Raw genomic sequence first — 27,550 nt, 5'->3', positions numbered from 1 at the left:
TCCTGTAGTTGTTTTTTAAACTTTTCACACGGATGCTGAGTCGCTGGAAGAGAACTGACTCCTTAGTTTCTCAGAATAGTTCCTTTTTGCGACTCTGATCTCCTTTTCCAGTGTGTATTTGGCCTGCTTACACAAGGCCTTCTCCCCATTCCTGTAAGCAACCTCCTTATCCTGACGTAGCTGTCTGAGTTTTACAGTGAACCATGGTTTGTCATTGTTGTATGTGAGTTGAGTCCTGGTAGAAATGCACACGTCTTCACAGAAACAATGCTCAAAATAATCGATTAACCGTTAACCAAAAGGGTGCATTGTAATGGTATCAGTTAAACAATTAAAATTTTTAATTTATATAATTTTAGTTTGGCTGCATTTGGGGCCAATCGAATGTACTTTTTTGCGTTAAGAGGGGCATCTTTTGAATGGTTTACTAAAAGCCGCAAGTGTTTTGCACGCGGCTGATTCCAAAGCTGCAGTGTTTGTGTTGTCAAGACAACTACAGAAAACTTTTAAAGTGCATGGTTCCCGCAACATTCATTCTTCTGTGGTCTGGTTACACCAAAATGCATACTGGCTATATTACAGCTTCTCTTTCAAAACATTTAGTCATTGTTGTTTTTTTTTTATAATAGCGGATTATAATTGCACCAAAATGTATTAAAAGGTAAGTGAATTATAACAGCGAAAACTTTTCTGTAACTGTAGTAGTAGTATCTGTTCAACCCTTTGAGGTACCTGTTGACAGGATGACTGACAGGTGCATGATGCGTGAAGCCAGCAAACACGACATAGCTTTCTGTTATGATCAACACAGTTTCCATAATTTTAATTTATTTATAGATAAAGGTCTGGGGCGAGGCAGTGGTCTCACATCAAGAAGGTCACTAGGTCGCTGGTTCAAACCTCGGCTCAGTTGGCGTTTCTGTGTGAAGTTTGCATGTTCTCCCTGTCTGCGTCATTAACACAACAATAGGCTTTACCTTTCATTTTTCAGGTTTTAAAGCCTGTATGCAAATTAACCGTGAGTAAGAGAGTAAACCATATAGCAAGACATAATCTTTAAAATAATTATTTATATTAAAATGTAAAAAGGTTTTGTGATGTAATATTAACAGCAGGGCAATAAATAAATGCATATTTTCCATGGAGCAAGCGATTTTAGAAAGTCTACAATTTTTATTTGACGGAAGAAAAAAAAAACATAATTTGGAAAAAAAAACAGCCTTTGCCTGTTCTTAAAAAAGGATTCAGTCAGTGTTTTCATTTTGTAATTTAAATTAACCATTTAAGTGAAAAATAATTTAGGGCAGACCTATTTATTTTATTCATTTTATTTATTTTATTCTGTTTTTCTATGCTATTGGAAACACTGCAGGTTCGTGAAGATGTTCTGTTGTTATGTTCTGTTATTAAGATGCTAGCATGTTAAAATAAATCAGTATTTTAAAATGCAATATTTAATGTGTCAGACACAAAATAGACACGTCAATTTTTTTTTATTTAATAATGATTATTATGTTAATATCCGATTAACAAGCCACGGTTGTTGGTTAGCAAAATTAACCGAAATGAGCATCCCTACATGTTACAGCCTCTGTGAGCTCATCCAAATTGTTTGCAGCAGCTTCAAAAACACTCCAGTCAGTCAGGGTCGAAACACACATAATGTGCACATTTTAGTAAAGCTACTTCGGAACAATAATATTATTGTGAAAAGCACTATACAAATAAACTTGGATTGATTTTTGCAAAGCTTCTGCAATAGTAGGTGAAAAGCGTGATAGAACATCACTCATTGTCATCTTGATGTCCATGTTGTCATGTTCCGGGATTAACATTCCAGTGTCTTTGATAGGATTTAAATTAATTCACCCTGTTTCAAGGCATCTTAGTCTCTGTTCCCATCATAGGTAATTAATCATTCACTGTATCCAATCAATTATAAATCCCACTCATTTATTCTTTAATCTTCCACAGCAATCTCAATCTACATTAATTTATCTTGAAATGGCTGCTGTGTTTCTCCAATTTTACTGATTGCAGCAAAAAGGTTGTTTGAAACTGATTCAGATGTTTACACTCATCAACAGTTGTCAACAGTAGCTAACTCGGAGAGTAAGAGTAACTCTTAGCATTTTTCTTTTTATTTAGGTAAATGAAGTATCAACCAAAAACTTAATGAAAAGCTTTTGTTGTGGTGAATATTTGTATAATGTAAATGCATGTGCTCTGTCATTTGGTGTGTTAAAATTGGTTGAATTTATTCAGTTTGACAAGTTGACAAACCGAAACTAGCTAAGAACTTGTTCATTACATGGCGTACAGCTCCATTATTTTTCTGCTCTTCTCCAGCTTTTTTCAGATCCTCCAGCTTCTTCACCCATTCCTCTTTCCCCTTTTCCTCCTTCAGTCTGGGAATCAGGAAATCCAGATGCTGAAGAGTGGAAGCGCTGTCTGCTTTTAGTGCAATCTTACACAGACTTATGATGATTGTATAGGTTTCATGAACAAGGATCGACTTCTGTGATTCAATTTTCTCCAGATCCCTGGTCAGACATTCTTCAGTTCTTGATTTATCCTCAGACTCTTTAATGTTACTTTCATGTTCCTTTTTAGTATTTTCAAACACGTTTTTGTCAAAGCTGGTTTTTGGTGGGTCACTGGTGTCTCCATATGCTTTTTTAAGGGCATCAAATGTCATTTCAATTTTTTTAAGCCTGATCTCATATTTTTTATTCTCTTTAACATGTTTGCTGTGATGACACTTCCCTGTACACACAGTGCAGAAGCCTTTTACCATAACTTCACATTTTGAGGGATCATTTGCACACCAGCAACTCCACACATGGCAGTTTTCCTCGCAGACAGAGCAGCAGGTTGCATTGCTGTTCCACCACCATTCATTTTCAATGAGGACTTTTTCTTTGACACCTTTCTCCACTGTAATAACAAAGTTTTCACAGTTTTTGATCTTGTCTCTGTTCTGTCTGAGGGCTTCCTGAATCTGACTTAGTTCTTTCATTGTTTTCTCCTTCTCAGTGATCCTCTCCCTCAAATTATAGACACAAGCATCAAGTCTTGTTCTCTCCTTCAGAACATCTAATGTCATCTGAACACTTTTTCTGTTCTTCTCTTCCAGGATCTTAAAGAACTCATGCATGCTCCTCTCCCCCATTTCCCAGGCTGATCTGTAAGCATGTTTATGATGTTTGTCTCTCTTCTCTTTCTGTCGGTTGTTGAATAAGAAATAAACTGGTTCATTGTCTTCATCTCTTCTGCAGGGTATGTCAGCTTTTTCAATGGCATTGAGAGCATCTGTTGGTGGTAGTCCGTCTGAATGAGTGAGCAGAAACACTATGTTGTTCTCTATATCTTTACCAAACAGAGACAGAACTGAGTGAAATATATAAAGCTCTTCTCCAGTAAGTCGATTCTCAGACGCCTTCATCACAAAACACACTGCATCAATATAGTGAATCCCATCCTCATCTGAAAATAACCTTCTCAGATATTCTGCAATCTCTGCATCTTTCTCGATTCCTTTAGTGTTTCCATAACCTGGAGTGTCGATGATGGTCAGAGATGTTGGCTTTTCTTCAATAAATACCTCATAAACTGTGATCTCAGAGGTCTGGGATATGTGAGCTTTTTCTTTATTTTCTTCTGTGATTTCATACCATATTTCATCCTCAAACTTCACTCCCAGTAAGTGGTTGATCAGGGTGTTGATAAGTGTTGTTTTCCCAGAGCCAGTCTTTCCCACCATCAGTATGATTTTATTCTGCTTGGCATTGTCTTTTTGTCCAAATGTCCATCGTCGAATATTTTTATGATTCTCATCAATGTATGTTCTTTCTGTCCTCAGGCAGTAAAGTGCAGGAGGGCCTGGATTTATTTTGATGGCATCATGGCATAATCTAAAAAAAAAAAATAAAAACAATTAAATCTACCCAATCATTTTTTTTCATTCCAGTAAGGTATTTATTACCATGCAATGTCTACTATATTTCTAAACAGCAAAAATATTTTATAATGAATGTTTTTTTAAGCTGTTAAGCTTTTTTTTATTTAAAGGCGACGTAGTGGTGCAGTCGGTAATGATGTCGCCTCACAGCACAAAGGTGGCTGGTTTGAGCCTCGGCTTGGTCATTTGGCATTTCTTGCTTTAGTTTGCATGTTCTCCCTGCATTCGCGTGGGTTTCCCCCACAGTCCAAACACATGCGGCACAGGTGAATTGGGTAGGCTAAATTGTCCGTAGTGTATGAGTGTGAATGAGTGTGTGTGGATGTTTCCCAGAGATGGGTTGCAGCTGGAAGGGCATCCGCTGTGTAAAAACGTGCTGGATAAGTTGGCGGTTCATTCCGCTGTGGCGACCCAGGATTAATAAAGGGACTAAGCCGACAAGAAAATGAATGAATGAATGAATGAATAAGCTTTTTTAAGTTGTTAATTTTTTCACTCGATTGAAAAGAAAAGTTCATCAAAATTTTTCTCATTATTTACCCTGAAGAGGTTCCAAACTTGAAAACAAAGAAGATATTTTAAGAAAGGTGAAATAGTAGGAAACACAAAAATGACTGGAATAGTGATTGGGCACTACAAGTCCCAGCAGGCTTTGTTCAGTGTCAGGAAGTAGTTTAGTTTGGCTGCTAACTAGCAGACACCCTTTGGGTGGATTCCGATCTGATGGCTCATATCTTTGCCCTAAGGCCTGATTTACACTTCTGTGTTGAGTGATTAGTGTGACCCAAGGTGCATGCCTTGCGCATAGTCATGCACTCATCACCGCTACCAAACCGACCAATTACAGAGACTGTGATGCGTATCATTGCAGCATGTAGTAAACATGCCCAATTAAAAGGTATGCGTCAAGATTGAGATTAGCCCTACTGAACTGAGTGCAGTGTGTGATACCAAACAGCTTCCCTGCTCAAAGGATGATTACCTGAAGTGTCTATCAGTTGTATTTTTGAAACTCCTTTATTCCAAAGGGCGTTGCAAAGTGGCCAGTTTTGATCCCTTTAGTTTGGATTTTTTTCACTTCAATGTGCTCTTGAGAGGGCAAAATATCTCACTTGGAATACACAGAGCATTTCCTGGTTGATGTTCAGTAGGTGATACTTTAATATGGCCAATAACGCCAATAATAAAACCAATAATGACCCATTTCCACCTTACCCTTCATCTCAAAACTTGTAGAAAATATTGTACTTAATCAGTTACAAAGTTTTCTATCTCAGAATGGTATCGCTGAGCCTCTAATAATGGTTCTGAATAACATCTATCTCCTCAATCATGCTGGTAATCATGTGGCCTTAATTTTTCTGGATTTTTCTGCAGCTTTCAATACCATTGACTCCACTCTGGTATTATCTCGGCTACAGTCATGGGTTGGGCTGAGAGGCACAGTGCTAAGATGATTACAGTGCTAAGATGATTAAAAATCTCCGACAGGAAGTTTTTTTTTTTTTTCAAAAAATGGTAACTTTGTCTCTTCTACGGCATCAATAATGTGTGGTCTTCCTCAAGGCTCAATTTTCGCACCTTTACTTTTCTCTCTTTATCCCGTTATTTTCAGGAAATATGGCCTGCACTTTTATCTGTATGCAGACGATACACAAATCTATCTGTCACTCAAAAAAGAAAATAGGCCCTGTGTTGTGATGTCTCTGTCAGGGTCGGCCCAAGCCTTTAGGAAACCCTAAGCAGGATTTTATTTGGTGCCACCTTGGTGCAAACAATGACAAATTATCGTCAATCCTTGATTATTACCACACTTTAAAACACGCATTATCAAGTTTAATGTAGCTGTGTTGCTTACACTAGAAAATATGCTTTTAAGGTCCCAAGAAATGCTTCAAATTTTATTATTGGATGTTTGATGTAATCTTAATTGAAACATGAAGAGAGGGTGGGGCATAGTGTAGCTCATCCCCTTTATAAAAAAGTCAATAGCGTTTTGTTTCCTCACAGCTCTGCCAGTGAGAGTGGTTGAGCTCAAGCACATCAAATGAACAGCCAATGAGAAGTGTCTTGAAGGGGGCGGAGCATGTCAGACACTAGAGAGCATTCGATTGATCAGGGGCCTGTTTCAGAAAGGAGGTTAAGTGAAAACTCAGAGTATTTTAACCCTGAAATGAGAGAAACTCTGGGTTTTCCGTTTCAAAATGGCAGGTTTGTTAAACTCAAGAAATCAGGGTAAGTCAAGCCTGTTTCTGAAAGAAAGGTAACTTTAACTCAGAGTCAGTTACTGTGGTAACTTACTCTGTGAATCTAACCTGGTTCGGAGCAGGTTTTATTCTCTAAACTCTGAGTTTCTGTCTGTCTCCTCCCCTTTTTTAAAGATGAAGCGATATTTCTCGCATTAGCCTTGCGTCTCCACACACCTATTTTAAAGCTCAGTTTGGAGATGTGCATAAAAACGATTGATGGAAACGTCATGATTCACATAACTTTTGAAAATACGCATAATAAATAATGCGCATAACTGAGTAGGTTAAACTTTTATTTGATAAGATGCACATAAACTACGAAGTGCACCTAACAAATTACAGTATATGCATTAAAAAAAGGTTTGTTAGAGATGATGATGAAAATGTGTGTGAATGGACAAACCAGCAGACTAAGCACACTGCAGAACATCTTAAAAGTTGTTTTAGGGCCCACTCACACTAGGCCATCCGTACCGTGCCCAGGCCCTTTTCCCGGATCATTTGAGAAGTGTGAGTGCTCTGAATCGGGCTCAAGCATGGTTCACTTGGCCGGCCCTGGCCCGGTTGGAAGAGGTGTGCCTGAGCCCGGATCACTTGGGCTTTGGCGCGGTACGCTTGTGTGTGAGTGCAAAACGTGCCAAAGCCCGAAACTGAAAGCGAGAAGTGACTTTTAAGGGGTTGTTTCATATGGATTTATTATTCAATCTTACTGTTCAGTGATCGCAAACTGCCGTAGTTTATTAAAGACGAGAACTCCTCACAGCATGACAGCTGCGCACCTTCAGCAGACCTCCTCATTCCTGCAGCACGAGAGCTTTATGATTGTTTATGAGTGCCAAAAGTGGCGGATCTGTCCGGTGAAATATCTGACTGCGTGTCACCGCATCCCTAAGGACTGTTTGGCGAAATATTTGACTGCATGTCACTGCATAACAAACGACTGAAACGATATAACGTTCGAGGTTACAGAAGTAACCCTTCGTTCCCCGAGGAGGGGAACGGAAGTGCCATAGAGTGGATTGATTGAAATCCACGAAATGGGAGGATTCGGTTCAGAAGCCGCTTGTCTGAAAGAGTATTGAACGGGCCAAAGAATGAAAATGAATTGGCAGCGTAAGCTTGCGCAGGTGTACTGCATCACCAATTATCCCAGCATATAAGCACACCTGGAGCGAGAAAACGCCATCCTTTTAAGCTGAAGAGACTTTCAAACAGCTAAGGGACAGTCATTATGGCGACGGAGTATGGCACTTCCGTTCCCCTCCTCGGGGAACGAAGGGTTACTTCTGTAACCTCGAACGTTCCCCTTCGGTTGGGGAACTTCAGTGCCATAGAGTGGATTGATTGAAATCCACGAAATGGGAGAAGTATGGAAAGCGCCATAATGACTGCACCTTACCAACGCCCCCGATGAGGGGATAGTCAAGCAAGCGTGACGCACCCACATCATGGGAGGCGCGGTCCTCCAACGTGTCCTTGGCCCTAATTTATCCTACTTCAACAGAAGTCTTACGGATTTAGATATATTTTTTGGGAAGTCGTGAGCATCTAGATCACTCCAGGAATACGACAGTACGTTGGGAAGCGTGCAATCCCGATAGGGAGGACGCTGTGGAGGCCATCCGTTACCCAAGGGGGGATAGATGGCAGTACTTACATATGGACTAGCCCTAAAAAGGGGGAGTACGCATAGCAAAAGAGTGGTTAGCGGAGAGGGAAGACACGGGTCCGCCCGGGGGGGGGGGGGGACTTAACCGTGGTGGAATAAGCATATGGGATCGCCTAGTGGGGATCACGCATAGCAGGCACCTATACCCAAAACGCGGGCTGACCAGCGGGCAGACCTACAACGTAGTGGGCCAGCAAGTGACTCCTCCGCTGAGTCAGTGCTGGGGGCCACGGAGGAATCTGCAGGGCTCACCTGACGGGGAACTTTACTGACAGATAAAAAGGGCGCACGTATCTCCGTGTTAGGGAGAATGGCGCAGCAAGCGTGTTTCAACACCCTACCGAGTTGTCTCCTCAATCACCAAAGGGTTACCTAATACCCTTGAGGAAACCGGCTCCACTCGCAGATTGTAAAACCTTGCAAATGTGTTGGGTGTCGCCCAGCCCGCAGCTCTACAGATGTCTGTTAGAGAGGCGCCGCGTGCACGCGCCCAAGAGGATGCAACGCTCCGAGTGGAGTGTGCACGTACTCCCGGGGGACACGGCTGACCTCGACTCGAATAAGCGAGTGAAATGGCATCCACAATCCAGTGGGATAATCTTTGTTTCGATACGGCACTTCCCTGCTGCCGACCGCCATAACAGACAAAGAGCTGCTCAGATGATCTAAAATTCTGAGTACGGTCCACATAAATGCGCAGAGCGCGAACTGGACAAAGTAAAGAAAGGGCTGGGTCTGCCTCCTCCGGGGGCAGCGCTTGCAGGTTCACTACCTGATCTCTAAAGGGGGTGGTAGGAACCTTGGGCACATAACCGGGGCGGGGTCTCAGGATAACGTGAGAGTAATCCGGCCCGAATTCCAGGCACGAGTCACTGACCGAAAATGCCTCCAGGTCCCCGACCCTCTTGATGGAGGCCAACGCAACCAGCAGAGCTGTCTTCAGGGACAGAAATCTTAGAGATACTGATTCGAGTGGCTCAAAGGGATCGGATCGCAGACTCGAGAGAACGAGGGCGAGATCCCAAGAGGGCATGAGAGGGGGGCGAGATGGATTAATTCGCCTAGCACCCCTAAGGAACTGGATGACCAGGTTATGCTTTCCCACGGTGCCGCCAGCTACCGCGCTATGATAAGCGGAGATGGCGGCCACGTAAACCTTGAGAGTGGAGGGCGACAGCCTGCTGTCCAACTTCTCTTGAAGGAAAGAGAGCACAACACTAATCTGGCAATTTCGGGGGTCTTCTCTGCGAGAGACGCACCATTCAGTGAATAGACTCCACTTCAGGGCGTAGGCGCGCGCAGTCGGTAGGTTACCTAAGTCTTCCTCGCGTCTAAGGACCACACGTGGAGGTTCCAAAGATCGGGGCGAGGGTGCCAGATGGTGCCCTGTCCCTGAGAGAGTAGGTCCTCTCTCAAAGGGATCCGCCAGGGGAGGGCCGTCGCGAGGAGTGAGAGCTCTGATATCCAGGTCCGGTTGGGCCAAAGGGGCGCAACTAGCAGAACCTGTTCCTCGTCCTCCCTGACCTTGCACAGAAACTGCGCGAGCAGGCTCACTGGGGGAAACGCATACTTGCGCATGCCCCGAGGCCAGCTGTGGGCCAGTGCATCCGTGCCGAGAGAGCCCTCGGTCAGGGAAAAAAACAACTGGCAGTGAGCGTTCTCGGGGGAAGCAAACAGATCGATCTGGGCCTCCCCGAATCGCGCCCATATCAGCTGAACAGACTCGGGGTGGAGTCTCCATTCTCCAGGGCGTAACAGCTGTCGTGAGAGCGCATCGGCTGCACGATTGAGCGTGCCTGGGACGTGAATGGCGCGCAGCGATTTCAGCCGCGGGTGACTCCAGAGGAGCAGACGGCGGGCGAGCTGAGACATGCGGCGAGAGCGCATACCCCCCATGCGGTTGATATACGCCGCCGCCGCCATACTGTCCGTCCTGACCAGCACGTGTTGCCGCTCCAGCACCGGTAAAAAGCGGTGGAGAGCGAGGAACACTGCCAACAGCTCTAGGCGATTGATATGCCAATGCAGCTGGGCACCCTTCCAGAGGCCCGCAGCCGCATGCCCGCGACACACGGCCCCCCAACCCGTGTTGGAAGCGTCTGTTGAAACAACAACATGGCTGGACGCCTGTCCTAGAGGCACACCGGCCTGTAGGAACGAGGGGTCGTTCCAAGGGCTGAGGGCGCGGCGACACAGCGCAGTAACCGAGACCCGGTGTGTGCCCGCGTGCCATGCGCGTCTGGGGACCCGATCGTGAAGCCAGTGCTGAAGTGGTCTCATATGGAGCAACCCGAGCGGCGTGACGGCGGCTGCGGATGCCATATGCCCCAGGAGCCTCTGAAAGAACTTCAGTGGGACCACTAGTTTGCTGTCGAGCTCCCTCAGACAGTTCAGCAACAGGCGAGCGCGTTCCTCGGAGAGGTGCGCTACCATGGTGATCGAGTCCAGCTCCATCCCGAGAAAAGAGATCCTCTGCACGGGGGTGAGTTTGCTCTTTTCTCGGTTGACCTGAAGCCCCAGTAGGCGGAGATGCCGAAGCACCTTGTCCCTGTGCATAATCAATTGCTCCCGCGAGTGGGCTAAAATCAGCCAATCGTCGAGATAATTGAGTATGCGAATGCCCGCGAGCCGAAGGGGCGCTAGGGCACCCTCCGCGAGTTTGGTGAAGACCCGCGGAGACAGAGAGAGCCCGAAGGGGAGGACCTTGTACTGCCACGCTCGACCCTCGAACGCAAACCGCAGAAATTGGCGGTGGCGTGGAAGAATGGAGACATGGAAATACGCGTCCTTCAGGTCTATGGCTGCAAACCAATCCCGAGGACGAACGCATTGGAGAATGCGCCTCTGCGTGAGCATTCTGAACGGCAGCCTGTGCAGACAGCGGTTCAAAACGCGCAGATCTAGGATTGGCCGTGACCCACCGCTCTTTTTGGGTACGATGAAGTATGGGCTGTAAAACCCACTCTCCATCTCGGCTGGAGGAACCGGCTCGATTGCACCCTTCGCCAGGAGGGCAGCAATCTCCTCTCGCAAGACAGGGGCGGACAGGGGGTTGACCCTGGAGAAATACACGCCCGTAAACTTGGGGGGCCGTTTCGCGAACTGAGTCGCGTAACCGAGTCTGATTGTGCGTATGAGCCACCGCGAGGGGCTGGCCCGCGCTAACCAGGCAGGCAGAGCCCTCGCTAATGGAGTCATCGCTACAATCGCTGACGTACCAGCGGTGGGGCAGCGCGGAGTGGGTGTGCTGATCCGGGAAGCACGAGGGTCCCGCGGAAGAGCTGGAGGAGAGCGATTCGCTCTGGCTCCGCACCCTGACTCCGGAGAGGGGGCTGGAGGGCTGAGGGAAGGGAGACCGTCCCCCCAGCGCTCGTGAGCCACTGGCGAAGCACGTAGAGTCTGCGAGCCGGAAGGCAGCGCGTCCCGGACTGGCAGAACTCGTGCAGTCACATCCGGGGAAGGGAAAAAGTGCTCTTTTACTGATGTTTTGGTGGCACTGAAAAGTACCGTTGTTATCGGGGCCCCGCCCTCCAGCGGGGAAAGAGCAAGTTTCCTCTTCTCCGGATGGCCTGTCTCAGGGACGCTTCGCGGTCCGTTTACCGGACTTAATGGCGCCCTGGGCAGGAGGGGCTGCCTGCTTTCGAGGTGAACGCCGCGCCCGCTTGGCCGGAGGCGCAGGCGGGGGCGGGGCAGCACTCGTTGGCGGGCGCCCTCGGCGACGAACAGCGGAGGTGGATGGCTCGGCGGGCGGAGCGGGCTTACGGCCACGCCGATAGATGACATTGCCCATCGCATCCGACTGCTCTTTCACCGCCTTGAATTCCTGGGTGAATTCACCGACGGTGTCGCCGAACAGGCCAGCCTGGGATATGGGCGAGTCAAGAAAGCGAACTTTGTCAACGTCACGCATATCGGCCAGGTTTAGCCAGAGGTGGCGTTCCTGAACCACAAGTGTGGACATCGTCCTCCCCAACGCACACGCGGCGGACTTAGTAGTCCGAAGAGCATAGTCGGTCGCGGTGCGCAGCTCATGTAATAAACTTGGGTTGGACCCGCCCTCGTGCAGCTCGGCCAGCGCCTGCGCTTGGTAGCGCTGGTAGGTGGCCATCGCGTGCAAAGCAGAAGCAGCCTGGCCCGCAGCCTTATAAGCTCTGGCTCCGAGGGAGGCAGACAACCTACAGGCTTTGGACGGGAGGCGGGGCAAACCCCGCCACGTAGAGGCGCCGCGCGGACAAAGATTGACCGCGATAGCGCGCTCCACTGACGGGATCGCCTCATACCCCCTGGCAGCTCCGCCGTCAAGGGCGGTGAGGGCGGAGGCACACGCAGCACGGGCAGAGAAAGGTGCCCTCCAAGACTGCGTGAGCCTACTGTGCACTTCCGGGAAGAAGGGGACGAGAGGCTTCGAAGGCTTCGCCTTCTGGTCCTCTACGTAGCACCCATCTAGTCGGTCCGGCCGCGGAGCTGGGGGATAAACCATCTCCAACCCCACGGCCGAAGCAGCCCGGGAAAGCACGGCTAACATGTCCGCTTCAGGATCCGATTTGACAGCGCTCACCTGCCCGGAGGGGGCGAGCGGGTCCGGATCTTCGTCGGACAGTGAAAGCCCACCCTCCGATGCCGCGGAGGACATCTGATCTCCGGTGTCAGCGAGTGTGAGAGCTACCATCTGGTTAGACGGATCACTCCCACTACCCGAAGCTTGGATGGAGCGCCGTGAGGAGCGAGAGGTCCGCGAGCCCGTGGGCGGCGGATTATCTCCCGCTGAAACCCTCAGATCTGCCCGAGCGCCCGCTGCTTTTTTAGAACAGGAGGCAACTGGGGTGGCTCGCTCTCTTACGAAAGTTAGCCGCGATCTTAGCTGTGCAACGGTCATGGCATCGCAATGACGACATGAACCGCCCGCGAGCACCGCATTAACATGCTGGACCCCCAAACATGCAATGCAGTGATCGTGTCCATCATCCGGAGCCAGGAAACCCCCGCATCCAGAAACGCACAGTCGGAGCGCCATCCTGAAAAGGACGTGCTGCACGACTGTGTTGCTCTTTTAGGAAAGTTTGCAACAATACGCACCGCTCTGGAGGACCGGACCCAAAGAACCGCAGGCAAGGGAGAAACCCAGCTCGACCGTCTGCCACCGCGAAGACCCACTCTGGACCGGGAGACACACTCGTTCGCTCTGAAGTGCTGATCAGCAAGAGGAACCCTCATCGACTCACTCAGAAAGGATCTGAAGCGAAAAGGATGGCGTCTGCTGGCTTCAGGTGTGCTTATATGCTGAGATAATTGCAGATGTCGCACACCTGCGCAAGCTTACGCTGCCAATTAATTCTTCATTGGCCCGTTCAATACTCTCCAGACAAGCGGCTTCTGATCCGAATCCTCCCATTCATGGCACTGAAGTTCCCCAACCGAAGGGGAACCATGGTTATGCAAACTACTTTTTTTCTATAGAGTCCTGTAACCAAGAACGAGAGTGGGCTATAAGATAACTGCAGACCATGGTTACTTGCCTTCAGTGCATTCAATTATATTGTTCTACACCATACTCATGTGTGCAACTGGTAATAATTCTTCTTATAAACATATAGTAATAAAAGGTATTGCCAGTCAAACACAGCACAGCCATCACAGCAAAAGGAAGAAATTTATGGGCCCTATCATACACCCGGCGCAATGTGGCGTAAGGCGTGACGCAATTGATATTTACTACTATTTCTGATATTACTGATATTACTACTTTCAGCTCGGCGCAAGAGTCATTTTGACATTTTGTACCACGCTGTTTTAATAGCAAATGCATTTGCGCTCAAATGTGAGCCCATAGGCGTTCTGGTCTAAAAAAGCAGGCTTGTTTTGGTGCGTTGCTATTTTGAGAAACTGTAATAGTCTGTTTTTTAGACCAGAACAAACCCGGTCTGATTGTCCGGTGCAGAGTGCGCCTCGCTTACACGCTGCTTAATACACACAAGATATAGAGCAATATGCAAATATCTTTACTTATGAAAAATTATTAAAATATTAAGGATATATATATAGGATATAAATATAAAGGATTAAAATATTACAAAACATATTATTTTCTAGCCTACATGAATACAAACACCACTACCTTCATGCCTTTTTCATCTCGGGAGGCTTTTTCAGTTCATTCAATTTGCTTTTGTATAATATTATTATTATTAGCAGTATTATTTAATATATCCATATTTATTTTTGCTTTATTAAAAACAAGCTTAGATTTGCCCACCTGTCAGCTTTTAGACCATTTGGGGCATAGCTGCTGTATTTGGATATAACTCAGGTTTTTGAACACACTTCGTTATTATTGTTCATTTATTAATTTGCTGGAAATTAGAACTGAATTTAGAAACAGTTTTGAAGCAAATCTTTGCGCATAACAAACAAAATTACTTATTTATAGGCTAATTAATGTCTGTGCGTACAAGGTTTCCCTATACACGAGAGCGAAAGTGACAGTGAATTATGAGATGCCTTATCTCTCATTCTCGCGCTGCAGATGCTCTGTTGAACTGTTTTCTTGCTAGTGAAATGCTCAGTTTTTCCACTTAGACTTACTTTACGTCATGTAAATTGCAAATGCGCTTATGGTGCGATGCAGCTGACTCTTAAAGGGAATGGGAGATGAGACTCTGATTGGTTTATTCTCAAAACACACCTATAACTCATTCAGAAAATGAACTTAACCCTTTTCGATCATGCGCCACGGTGCAAAGCAGATTTTCCCATCATTAAATTAGCTGGATTCTGACACGCCCTGAAAGCATTTGTGCGTTCTGTTTTGCGCTCTGCACATGGACTGTCAAAATAGAACCCTAAATGAACATATTGCGCACATGCAGCTATCACTCCCTGCATGTCTATTTTTATTATTATTAATATATTGCACACACTTATGAAATGAACGTTTGTAAGTAATTATTAGCAGTCTATTGATAAAGCAAGTTATTCCCGGCATGGCTGTGGAAAAAGTCCTACAAGCTTAAATTGCTGGGGAGAATCAAGTCTGTTTTAAATTCTGCCAGATCTTCATTGTGAACTCAACATTGGTAGTGGTCTTGTTATTTTGAAAAATAGTTTTTAGAATTGTTATAATGATTTCACCTTTTCTGTTTCTGTGCCGTTGCTAGATTATTGCCTACTGATTGTCACGTAAAATGATGGTCCTTAGAGGTATTGTGTAATATAAAAGGGTTTTTATTTAATTTGAGTACTAATTATAAGACGTGAGAACACTGCTGCTTGAGTGGCTCTTCTTTCTTCACTCTCTGGGTAACCTGTGGCCATTCATGGGTTCATTTTATTTTTTTATTGGTTTAACTTATTTAATTGTTTGCTTTTTTGCATTAAATACGTTTGATCTTTAACAAAGAAAAACAAATGGCCTGCTGATCGTAAATTATGTCATTTCTCCTCGTCTGATTGATGTTGATTTTTTCAGTTTGCTTGTCAAACTATGAAATTCAATTATTAAAGGATGTTAGCTTTCTTTAAAATAAATTATTTTGTGTTCAAAGAATGAAAAAAACTCATAAGGTTTGGAACCTCTTTAAGGTGAGTAAATAATGAGTACATTTACTTTGGTATGTAAACTATCTCATTAAGGTTATAGGATTAAGAAATAGCATCACGTCTTTTTACATCATCAATAATTCATTTCAGCATTTATTTATGTAAGTAAAAACTGAAGAATATCGTTGGCTCAGAGAAGCTTCACACACACCTCTACTAAATGGCATCATTAACCAGCACCATTTAAAGTGAAAGCAATCAAAATCAGTTTCATTAGCCTCCAGATTTATGGCAGCTCCATGATGCATTCATTACAGCAGTGGCCTTCAACTCCAGTCCTGCCTCCCCTCATTTGCAAAGCTAATGGTCTGGACTGGAGTTGAAACCCTTGTATTACTGGACTACACAAAAATTACAATACTTAGGACATCCCAATATTTTCTGAATATAAGTAAATCTGTGATTCCTATGCAGATTGCTTTATTCTCCTTTTATGTGAGTACATTGTAACGGCAGCCTTTGTGATTGAAATGATACAATCATGTTTTAAAATGTTGCAATATTATGCTAAATGCAATTTATAGTTCTATCCTAATGTAAATTTGTAAGGAAAGAAACACAGATAAGGCAAGAACTCTCTCTGATTTTCCTTTTTTATGTAGTCAGTGAATAATCAAATTTCAATTAAATAAAATTTCAATAAAATTCCAAGATCCAGATTAAAGAATGAAAACCAAAAGTATACTATTGACCAAAATACACCTGCATTAACACCAACCTGAAAACATGTGAACCTTGCTCTTGAATCTTCGACATTTTAGCAGTTGTCTCTGTAATGTCTGAAAAAGAAAATATTTTACTGCTCATTAAAATAATCCTGGACAATGTCAATGTTTGTGTCAGAATACGAGACTGGAGAAAGAAAATAGTTAAAACCTACATGGTAGTGTTTAACATGTTTGTTTGAATGGAAATGGCAGCTGCCCAGCAAACATGTTCATGCAGGGACCATGCTGCCTTCTTTTGCATGGACTGCAAGCTACAGCAATCCCACACCAAATCTAAACAGGCCCAGTAAAGGCTGGACCAGGTTTGGCAAACTGTTTTGTGCTCACTGCAGGGTGAGTAAGTGTGGGCTAGCCCATTCAGGCCCAGAGGAGGCTGCTGTCCAGTTTGTCTCAAGGGTTTTTACTCCACTTCCTTCAATTGGTGAGGTTTATTCTTCTGCCACTAGCTTGCTTGGTCTGGAATTTATGGAGATCTCCATTTTTGGTGACTCATCAGTGTTTTGGCTTTCAGCAGTGACAATTACATTGCACTGAACTTAACTGAACTTAACTGAATTTACCAGGGTCTGTTCATAGTACCTGGCTAAAATGATCTAAGATGATTTGGCAGATCCTGGATCTGTTCATCTTGAAAACTGATCCCTGGCTAAATTGGTTCTTCAAACAAGTTCTTGAATCAGATTAAAATGTCTGGATGAACTGATCTGAGCTGCATAAGTTGTAAAGGACAGATCTATCGATCTTTGAAATCATGATCAGCAAAGCAACGATTGGCTGACGGCACAGCAGCGTAATGACATCATCTGATTAATATTCAATTATTCATGTGAGCAAAATTACATCAAATTTGTAGTAAACGGTTTGCTAAATATGATAAGCAATAACTTTGTTGCGGGCTGCAGGCTTTACAATATCATGAGTCAAGAGTATTTTGCAATTTAGTTAGTTGTACATTCTAGAGCAGATTTTCTTTATTATAGTAGCCTAGACTTATTCAAGTTTCCTAATTGGCTTAAGAAATACATTTTCTGTTTAAATAAATTTTGCATCAAAAAAAGCATTTTGATATCAATAAAGGTGTCTGCAAATTTTGCGAAGCATCACATCAACGTCATATTAGCTGTCAAAACAAGCATGACTGCATAAATTATTATTCCTTAAAGCAAAAAAATAAATAAAGTCAAATATTGTGCATGTCTATTAATATACACACATTGTACTAAAGCTGGTAACTTACAATAGGACCCATTTGTATCTAAAAGTCCATAAAAATAAACTTTCCTTTGAACCCCTTTATTTTTTCGGAGTGCAGATTGCATTTGTTTAAAACAAATAAAACAGATGCAGCATAAAACATGTGCTGGATAAGTTGGCGGTTCATTCCGCTGTGCCGACCCCAGATTAATAAAGGGACTAAGCCAAAAAGAAAATGAATGAATGAATATATATATTCTCAAGTCTATAACTAATACTGTAAGAAGATATCAGAATTTGGTATTTAGTTTCAGCATTACCTTTGCTTGAAAAGACCTGATGTAATCCTGTTTATATGAAATAAGCTGCTGATCTGAGCACGTTTGAACTTCTAGACCTGTTGCTATTACAACAGTTTGCGGATGAGTTTTGAAGAACGAAATGATCCAGGGTCATGTCAAATCATCAATAACCAAATTCAGCTAATTAAGTAATCTACATACGTAAATTGAACCCCAGATCTTCATCTATGTTAAGCTGCTTTGACAATCTATTTAGTAAGATATGCTATAGAAATATAAAATGAATTGAATTGTTTGAGAATAGACCTTTTACAGTTGTGTAATTATTGTGTAAGTCCCACACAAATTGTAATGAAAATTAAATAGTAAGTGAATCATGCTTCAGTTGGGTGGCTAAACTTTATAGATCATGGTGATGTTTTAACTGAAATTATTATTATTATAATTTTGTTGTTGTTGTTGTTGTTGTTGTTGTTGTTGTTGTTGTGTTGAGTCCCAATATAGGAGGACTGTCATTACACCATTGCAGATTATGCCATTACGTTGTAACATAAAATAACCAGTAACCCATTTTTTTGAACCAATTTGTTGATACGAACGTTCTAAAAAGGGCAACGCAGTGGCGCAGTGGGATCGCCTCACAGCAAGAAGGTCGCTGGTTAGATCCTCGGCTCAGTTGGCATTTCTGTGTGGAGTTTGCATGTTCTCCCTGCCTTCGCATGGGTTTCCTCCGGGTGCTCCGGTTTCCCCCACAATCCAAAGACATGCGGTACAGGTGAATTGGGTAGGCTAAATTGTCTGTAGTGTGTATATGTGGATGTTTACCAGTGATAGTTTGCGGCTGGAAGGGCATCTGCTGCGTAAAAACTTGCAAAATATGTTGGCAGTTCATTCCGCTGTGGCAACCCTGGATTAATAAAAGGACTAAGCCAACAAGAAAATGAATAAATGAACTGTCTGAAAGATCTGGTTCTTGGAAAAGATACAAACGTCTCATCAATAGCACACACCTCTTTCATTTGTTAAAGGCACATTGTTTATTTTGGGATGGTATGGTTATACACAAATAACTCTAAACCGTTTTATTTCAGCTCCAACCCTGGTCAAACACAACAAAACAAACTAGGTAGGATTCATAGTAGGATATGAATGTGCAAATGGTAATTAAAGAAAGGTGTGATTAAGATGCTTCTGAACATAAAGCATTTACACTAATGTTTCTCAAACATCCTTTGCTATTCTCCTTGGAGGTAAGAAAGGGTTGAGAACCCTTTCTGAAATCACATAAAAAAATACCAATAAATAAGAGCTTTTGGTTTAAAACTAAAATACGCAAGTAGTGTAAGTGTGTGTGGGTCCTTGTACATGCTGAGTTAGATCAAAAGTGTTAAAAAAAGTCATGAGTACTTTAAAGAACCTAGAAAAACAGCAGACCTTATCAATAAAAATGTGGTGTTATTTCAATTACATTTGAACAGATTTGTGAATTTTATCATTTTGAAACATTCAATTTTTTACAAGATTTAATATTTATCTGTTTCTGTAAAAAAAATATATATATAAAGAACACTGTTAGACATAAATGCATAAAGTGAAAAGTGATGAAGTTTTAATATGTACTTACAGCTCCTGATAGATTTGTTTTGTTAGACTCTCTCCACAAATGTAAACGGGAAAATGAAAACTGCACACAACCAGTGAAGGAAACTCACTGTCACTCAAGCACTAAACATCTGAATTCTCTGAAGCACTTGAAATGTTCCTTATACATTGTTTTCCTTGTTTTACATGAAGTTGATTCCTTTTTTCCTATTGGAAATTCACAGAATGATCATTTGTATCTAGGCAGATGTAAAACTCCAAGATTGTATTGACTGTGGCCGGGCGATAGGAATTTTGAATGATATGAAATAAACAACTCAGATTAAACTAACTACCCCACCCTAGTATAAAAGGACAAGAGACCCAAAACTTCAGCAAAAGGCTTCCTTGGATTTGGAGAGAAAGTGGTGTAGCGAAATCAGCACAATTTATGAATATTAATGATGAATAATAGTGAATTGTTATTAATTATTAATATTCTGAATTAACTTATAGTTATTTGAACCAAATAAATATAGCAATGACTTTGCCCGCTATTTATTTAAAAAGGGAATTATAACTACTTTAGGGTTCTTGCACCATTTTAAAAGTAAAATTTAATGCTTTTTACGACCTCAACAAATATAATTTAAGACCCAAAAATTTCATAATTTCTTTGGAATAGGCTACTCATTTTAATGTTCTCGTTAGATTTAAATAAATTGTGCCTCGTCACAGTATGAATAACCCGCAGAACCTGCCTTTTGGGTGTCTGGTGGTGAAATGAAACTGTGACTGTGAGGGGGCGTCTGAACTAGAGCTGTAATCAGGCTATAAAAGGTAGGCCCAACAGAGCCCGAACCCGACAGGTACATATTGATTGACAGCTTTTTAAAAGCCTGAACCAGTTTATAGCCCGACATTAGTCAAATGTGCACATGCACACAGCTCTTTTGTCTTTTTTCATGAATGAGTCGTTTATATGCGTTAACATTACTTATTAATAACATAGACTACAGGCCAAGTTGGAACATAAAAATAAAATAAGAAGGTCGCTTTGTCGCTGGTGCGAGCCTCGGCTCAGTTGGCGTTTCTGTGTGGAGTTTGCATGTTCTCCCTGCATTCGCGTGGGTTTCCTCCGGGTGCTCCGGTTTCCCCCACAGTCCAAACACATGCGGTACAGGTGAATTGGGTAGGCTAAATTGTCCGTAGTATATGAGGGTGTGTGTGGATGTTTCCCAGAGATGGGTTGTGGCTGAAAGGGCATCCGCTACGTAAAAACTTGCTGGATAAGTTGGCGGTTTATTCTGCTGTGGTGACCTCAGATAAATAAAGGGACTAAGCCGACAAGAAAATTAACTAAATGAATGATAAATAATGATGGGTATTTGGCAATAACGAAATTAAGATAAAGGCTCTGTGGGATTTGTTATAATTTGAAATTCTTTACTTATCAAGATTAGGCTGTGTTTTTGTGGGGGAACATTATTTAATCCACTGTAAACAGCTTTAGTGCAGTCCTGCGCTCACTGAGCAGCGCTTAACACCCTTTCTCTGCTGCTGCTACTGGCACTACTGATCTGGCTAATTTAGCATGTTTTGGGTAGGATTTTTAGTTCATCTTCCACCAGTAAGGAACACTCATTTAATTTTTCATGACAGCGGTTCCAATGCAGCGAGTGGCCTCGTCATTTTCCCCATCAGCTCGCTGGACACTGCTCCTTAGTGCTCTACCGTAACGACAAAATTCACCCTTTTTGACATCTCTGTCATCATTTGATTCACCTTTGCAGGAATGGATTTCAATGTTGTAACAAACAATTTGATTACTTCCTCGCGCTAATCAAAATACATCACATGACTGTTCATTTACTGCGCAAGCCCAAACCCGGCCTGACCCCATCTAAAATGATAGAAGACTGTCATTTCTCTCCTGTTTCACATACTAAATTAATCAACTATAAGATGTTTTACTGTGAACCACTGTACTTCCCTATCGTCATTAAGCAGACCAGCTGAAAATTTAATACCTACAGCCACTTTACGGTAAAATTTAAGACAATTTAAGACCTTCATTTCCCGGATTTTAATTTAAGACATTTTAAGACTTTAAGGTATGGAACAAAATCAATGCCTAAAGTCTTGAATTAAAAAGCTTGTTGAATATCACAAACTGAAAAAACTAATACACCGTATTAACAAGTTCTTGCATTTTAATGACTTGAATTCCAGGGTTTGTATATTTAGGTCCTGAAATTTAACATATCTGTTTATTTAAGCTGTGAATATTTCAACGAAAAAATTTTCAAACTCGTTTTCATACTTAAAAATTCAATAATTCATATTCAATTTTCAGATTTCACTTAAAAATATTCAATACCCTTTAAAAATACGATGTATAATATTCAAAAGGTCATTTTCAGTTCATTTTATTTCAGTTCTAATATTCGCGTCCATAAATTCAGTGGATCAAATTCGACTGTTAAAATTCAACATTACATCCGGGAACTGCAGGAGAAGCAATAGATTGCAGATTGAAGATCGCCAGCTGCTCTAGCTTTCACCAGCAGGTGGAGATGGAATAATGTAAGATTTTTAACCCAGTAAACAGGCGAGAAAAAGCCTAATAAAGGCAAAAAAAGTAGCATTCAATTTTAATATCAATGCCTTGGACATTATAAATGATAAAAAGTATGAGTAAAATGAGTAAATGAGGTTTTAGTCATCTATATTTGCCCTTATGTAACGGAAGCCAGCTGGTGATCGCATAAAGCTAACTCCTGATCCAGGGACAGACGTTGTTCTGCAATCTTATCGGAGCTTGTTTTCCATGCTGGCTCGTTACCTGCTCGGACCGGTGCGGTTATGTGCACATAAACCGTCTTTTGATGAATATGATGTTACAAATTGTCTATCTATATTGACTCTTTCTTCCATAGACGCGAAGTATTATATTGACAGCTAAAGAATATAAACGTAAGAGAAACAGGAGAGGAAATATAATAATAATACAAATAGATAAACATTGACAGGCCTAAGAACAATTACGAACAAAGATATTCAAAACCAGAGAGATTTTATGAGAATGTCACAAAACAGTTTACTTGGAAATGTTAAACAGAGTTCAGGTATGATTTAAGGTTGGTTATGGATGGGGCGTCTAATTTAAAATAATTTAACATGCGAATGCATTAAAGGAGCGTCGTCAGTTAAACGCAGCTATGTCAGGATTGGAATAGGTTATAATTTCATTACTTAAATTATGATTGCTATTATTACTATTTTATGACAAGTATTTGGGCTATTGCGCTTAAATAAGTCATCCGTGATTCTAAATTAATATTTCTATTTATCCTTTTTATTACTCTGTCTGTCTTTCTCTTCTTTTTTGTAATTTTTGGGGTTCTGCCACGGTTAAACGTTTGCAAAATGTCTTAGTTTGTCCAGATTATTGTTTTATTGTTATGTAGCCTATAGGCGAGAAAAATGTATTAACGCAAAAGTGGCAATGTCGCAGCCAATTATAAGTAATAAAATGAGTCGCCTGTGGTTTGATAAAAGGCAGTTATAACTGACTTTAATTTGTTTTTATTAAATGAGAAAACCGTTATTTATAAATTTTCAGCGACCGTTTGTATTTTATGATTAGAAATGTTGATCTTTTTTGCAGTTATTAAACATATAAACTTATTTAAACTGGTTTAAATTTAATATAGTTGTCACTTGAGCTAGTTTCATAAGATTATGTTTAGAATGCGTGGTTTGACATGCGTGGTTGAGGGGTTCCTGCAAAGCAGCTCTGTTCATCATCATGGGGTTACTGAGCTTTAATCGCCATCTACTGGAGAGAATGTATTTGCTCATTTATATTAACTCTTTTCTGCAAGTGTGTTTTATGATTTCACAAAGTCAAACCATTATGTTTTTATTTTATATTTTGAGATGATCATATTTAAATAAACAATTGCTAGGGTAGCTAATAGTTTCTTTTTTCTTGTTTTTTTTTTTTTTAAATCAGTAGCCTATAAAATCATAAATTTTGCTTGACAAAGTTATTGGTTTAGGATTCTGGATGCATTTTTGCTGTGTTGGAAACTCATAAGCTCACACTAATCAATTATATTATCAGAAATTAATAATAATCGAAACACTCTTGCAGGCTATTCTTATGCTTGGCCAAATGTCATGACTTTCACTTTCATTTTACATTATTATGCACAAGCCCAGATATCATCTGAAACTTTGGAAGAATTCCTATCATATTGGCAGCCATCCAGCATCTCTTAATCAGTTTGATATGCGGCGCTGGCTCTGACCGGCCACCGGAGCTCGCGGCCACTCGTTCGACTTTGTCGTGAGCAAGCCGGACTGCACATGCATAAAAACGTCAATCATTTCATTCATTCATCAATTCATTCATTTTCCTTCTGCTTCGTCTCTATTTTAGAGGAAAGCGATAATCTGGACAAACTAAAGACATTTTGCAAACGTTTAACCGTGGCAGAACCCCAAAAAATTCGAAAAAAAAAGAAGAGAAAGACGATATCAAAGTGATAGCTAAAAAGGATAAATAGAAATATTAATTTAGAATCACGGATGACTTATTTAAGCGCAATAGCCCAAATACTTGTCATAAAATAGTAATAATAGCAATCATAATTTAAATTAAAGCTGCAAGCAGCGATGATAGGGACCTCGCACCCGGGCTCACCGCCGCCCGGTGACCTTACGATGACAGCGAACAGCGAACAATATTAATTTAAGCCAATATATTTAAAAAATCTAAGAAAATCACATATTTATGCCAAACTTCCTCCTGTCAGCAGGTGGCGCTATAACTCTGACTTAAGATTGGCATGTAGATGTCTTCCGGAGAGGATTCTTATCAACCATGTGAAGTTTCAGGCACTTGGGACATTGTGTGGCTGACTTATAAGCCAAACTACCTTCTGCCAGCAGGTGGCGTTATGACTGACTCAATATTGTTATGTGGATGTGTTCAGGAACGGAGTTTTATCAACCATGTGAAGTTTCAGGCAGATCAGAGATTGTGTTTTAAGACAAACTACATTCGGCCAGCAGGTGGCGCTATGAAAGACTCAATATTATTATGTAGATGTGTTTAGGAGAGGACTTTCATCCACCATGTGACATTTTAGGCAGATCTGACATTGTGTGGCCGAGTTACAAGCCAAAATTCCTTCTGCCAGCAGGTGGCGCTATGACTCTGACTCATTATTACTATGTAGATGTGCTCAAGAGAGGACTTTCATCAACCATGTGAAGTTTCAGGCAGATCGAACATTGTGTGGCTAAGTTATGAGCCAAACTACCTTCTGCCAGCAGGTGGCGCTATGACTGACTCAATATTGTTATGTGTATGTGTTCAGGAGAGGAATTTTATCAACCATGTGAAGTTTCAGGCAGATCAGACATTGTGTGGTTGAGTTATAAGGACTTCCTGTTCCATGGCGAAGCGTTGAGGTTTGTCATGCCGCCATGGACACGCCCCTCTGCGAAAACTCTAGATCTTCACAATATATCATCGCTAGAGCTTTCAGATAACACAACCTAAATTTGGTGCTGGTACGAAAAAATTTGTGGGAGGAGTTTGTTACACTGTAAAACATGTCATTTCCTGTGGCCAGCAGGTGGCGCTCTAACTGTATCTGGATATTGGCATGTAAACGTGTTCTGGTCAGGACTCTTATCAAGCGTGTGATTTTTGAGGCAGATCGGATAATGCTTGGCTGAGTTATAACGACTTCCTGTTTTGTGGCGAATCATCAAAGTTTGCGAGGCCACCACGGACACGCCCATCGATGAAAACTCTAAAGCTTCGCAATTTAACATTACCAAGGCCTTTAGATGACAAAACCCAATTTTGGTGTTTATCAGATAAAATCCCTAGGAGGAGTTCGTTAAAATACAACACCTGAAAATGGCAAAAGCGCCACTTTTTCGCCATAGGAAGTTAAAAATATCCGACTTCCTGTTGGGTTTGAGATATGGCTCCAAGAGACTTTTTCGTATGTTTTGCCATGTTTGAGGTGTGTGCCAATTTTTGTGCATGTGCGTAATTTGTAGATCGGGGGCTCGTCCGTTTAATTTTTCTAGGTGGCGCTGTCGAGTCATTTTGCCACGCCCACTTCAATATTGTTATGTGGATGTGTTCAAGAGATGACGTTTATCAACCATGTGAAGTTTCAGGCAGATCGGACATTGTGTGGTTGAGTTATAAGGACTTCCTGTTCCATGGCGAAGCGTTAAGGTTTGTCATACCGCCACAGACACACCCCTCTGTGAAAACTCTAGATCTCTACAATATATCATCGCTACAGCTTTCAGATGACACCACTCAATTTTGGTGCTGATACGATAAAATTTGTGGGAGGAGTTTGTTACTCCGTAAATCATGTCATTTCCTGTGGCCAGCAGGTGGCGCTGTAACTGTATCTGGTTATTGGCATGTAAACGTGTTCAGGTCAGGACGCTTATCAAGCGAGTGGATTTTGAGGCAGATCGGGTAATGTATGCCTGAGTTATAACGACTTCCTCTTTTGTGGCGAATCGTCAAAGTTTGCGAGGCCGCCACGGACACGCCCATCGATGAAAACTCTAAAGCTTCGCAATTTAACATCGCCAAGGCCTTTAGATGACAAAACCCAATTTTGGTGTTGATCGGATAAAATCCCTAGGAGGAGTTCGTTAAAATACAACCTCTGGAAATGGCAAAAACGCCACTTTTTCGCCGCAGGAAGTAAAAAATATCCAACTTCCTGTTGGGTTTGAGATATGGCTCCAAGAGACTTTTTCGTATGTTTTGGCATGTTTGAGGTGTGTGCCAATTTTCGTGCATGTGCGTGATTCGTATATCGGGGGCTCGTCCGTTTAATTTTTCTAGGTGGCGCTGTCGAGTCATTTTGCCACGCCCACTTCCGAAGCCCATAACAAACGTAAATTTTCGCCACTTCTGAGGCGTGTGCAAAGTTTCGTGAGTTTTCGGGCATGTTTAGCCCCTCAAAACCGCGATTCATTCCGCGGAAGAAGAAGAAGAAGAAGAAGAAGAAGAATAATTAAAGCTGCAAGCAGCGATGATAGGGACCTCACACCCGGGCTCACCGCCGCCCGGTGACCTTACGATGACAGAGAACAGCGAACAATAATAATATAAGCCGACATATATATAAAAAACCTAAGAAAAATACAGATTTATGCCAAACTTCCTCCTGTCAGCAGGTGGCGCTATACCTGTGACTCAAGATTGGCATGTAGATGTCTTCCGGAGAGGAATCTTATCAACCATGTGAAGTTTCAGGCACATGGGACATTTTGTGGCTGAGTTATAAGCCAAACTACCTTTTGCCAGCAGATGGCGTTATGACTGACTCAATATTGTTATGGGGATGTGTACAGGAGTGGACTTTTATCAAACATGTGAAGTTTCAGGCAGATCAGAGATTGTGTGAAGATTTTGTTATAAGACAAACTACATTCTGCCAGCAGGTGGCGCTATTAAAAACTCAATATTATTATGTAGATGTGCTCAGGAGAGGACTTTCATCAACCATGTGAAGTTTCAGGCAGATCGGACATTGTGTGGCCGAGTTACAAGCCAAACTACCTTCTGCCAGCAGATGTCGCTATTACTGACTCAATATTGTTATGTAGATGTGTTCAGGAGAGGACTTTTATCAATCATGTGAAGTTTCAGGCAGATCGGACATTGTGTGGTAGAGTTATAATAACTTCCTGTTCCATGGCGAAGCGTTGAGGTTTGTCATGCCACCACAGACACGCCCCTCTGCAAAAATTCTAGATCTTCACAATATGTCATCGCTAGAGCTTTCAGATGACACCACTCTATTTTGGTGCTGATACAGGAAAGTTTGTGGTAGGAGTTTGTTATAGTGTCAAACATGTCATTTCCTGTGGCCAGCAGGTGGCGCTATTACTGTAACTGGATATCGGCACGTAAACCTGTTCAGGTCAGGACTGTTATTAAATGTGTGAATTTTGAGGCAGATCTGATAATGCATGCCTAAGTTATAACGACTTCCTGTTTTGTGGCGAATCGTCAAAGTTTGCGAGGCCGCCACGGACACACCCATCGACAAAAACTCTAAAGCTTCGCAATTTAACATCGCCAAGGCCTTTAGATGATAAAACCCAATTTTGGTGTCAATCGGATAAAATCCCTAGGAGGAGTTCGTTAAAATACAACGCCTGGAAATGGCAAAAATGCCACTTTTTCGCCGCAGGAAGTTAAT

At 42.4% G+C, this 27,550-nt stretch overlaps 1 protein-coding gene across 1 annotated transcript; it reads right to left on the bottom strand.

Moving 5' to 3' along the window:
- Positions 1-1,476: 1,476 nt before the first annotated feature.
- Positions 1,477-19,468, bottom strand: si:dkey-201l21.4. The gene is made up of 3 exons (XM_087260350.1): positions 19,324-19,468; positions 16,194-16,254; positions 1,477-3,914 (listed from the first exon to the last, which is right to left on the bottom strand). The coding sequence occupies exons 2-3, from the start codon at positions 16,229-16,231 to the stop codon at positions 2,258-2,260; spliced, it is 1,695 nt and encodes a 564-aa protein (XP_087116476.1). The 5' UTR covers positions 16,232-16,254; positions 19,324-19,468; the 3' UTR covers positions 1,477-2,257.
- Between the last annotated feature and the right edge of the window lie 8,082 nt (positions 19,469-27,550).

This window comes from Danio rerio, chromosome 7 (genome assembly GCF_052040795.2).
Source record: "Danio rerio strain M-AB ecotype USA chromosome 7, GRCz13ab, whole genome shotgun sequence".
NCBI classification, from domain to species: Eukaryota; Metazoa; Chordata; class Actinopteri; order Cypriniformes; family Danionidae; genus Danio; species Danio rerio.
This window is presented reverse-complemented; position numbering and strand designations above follow the sequence as displayed.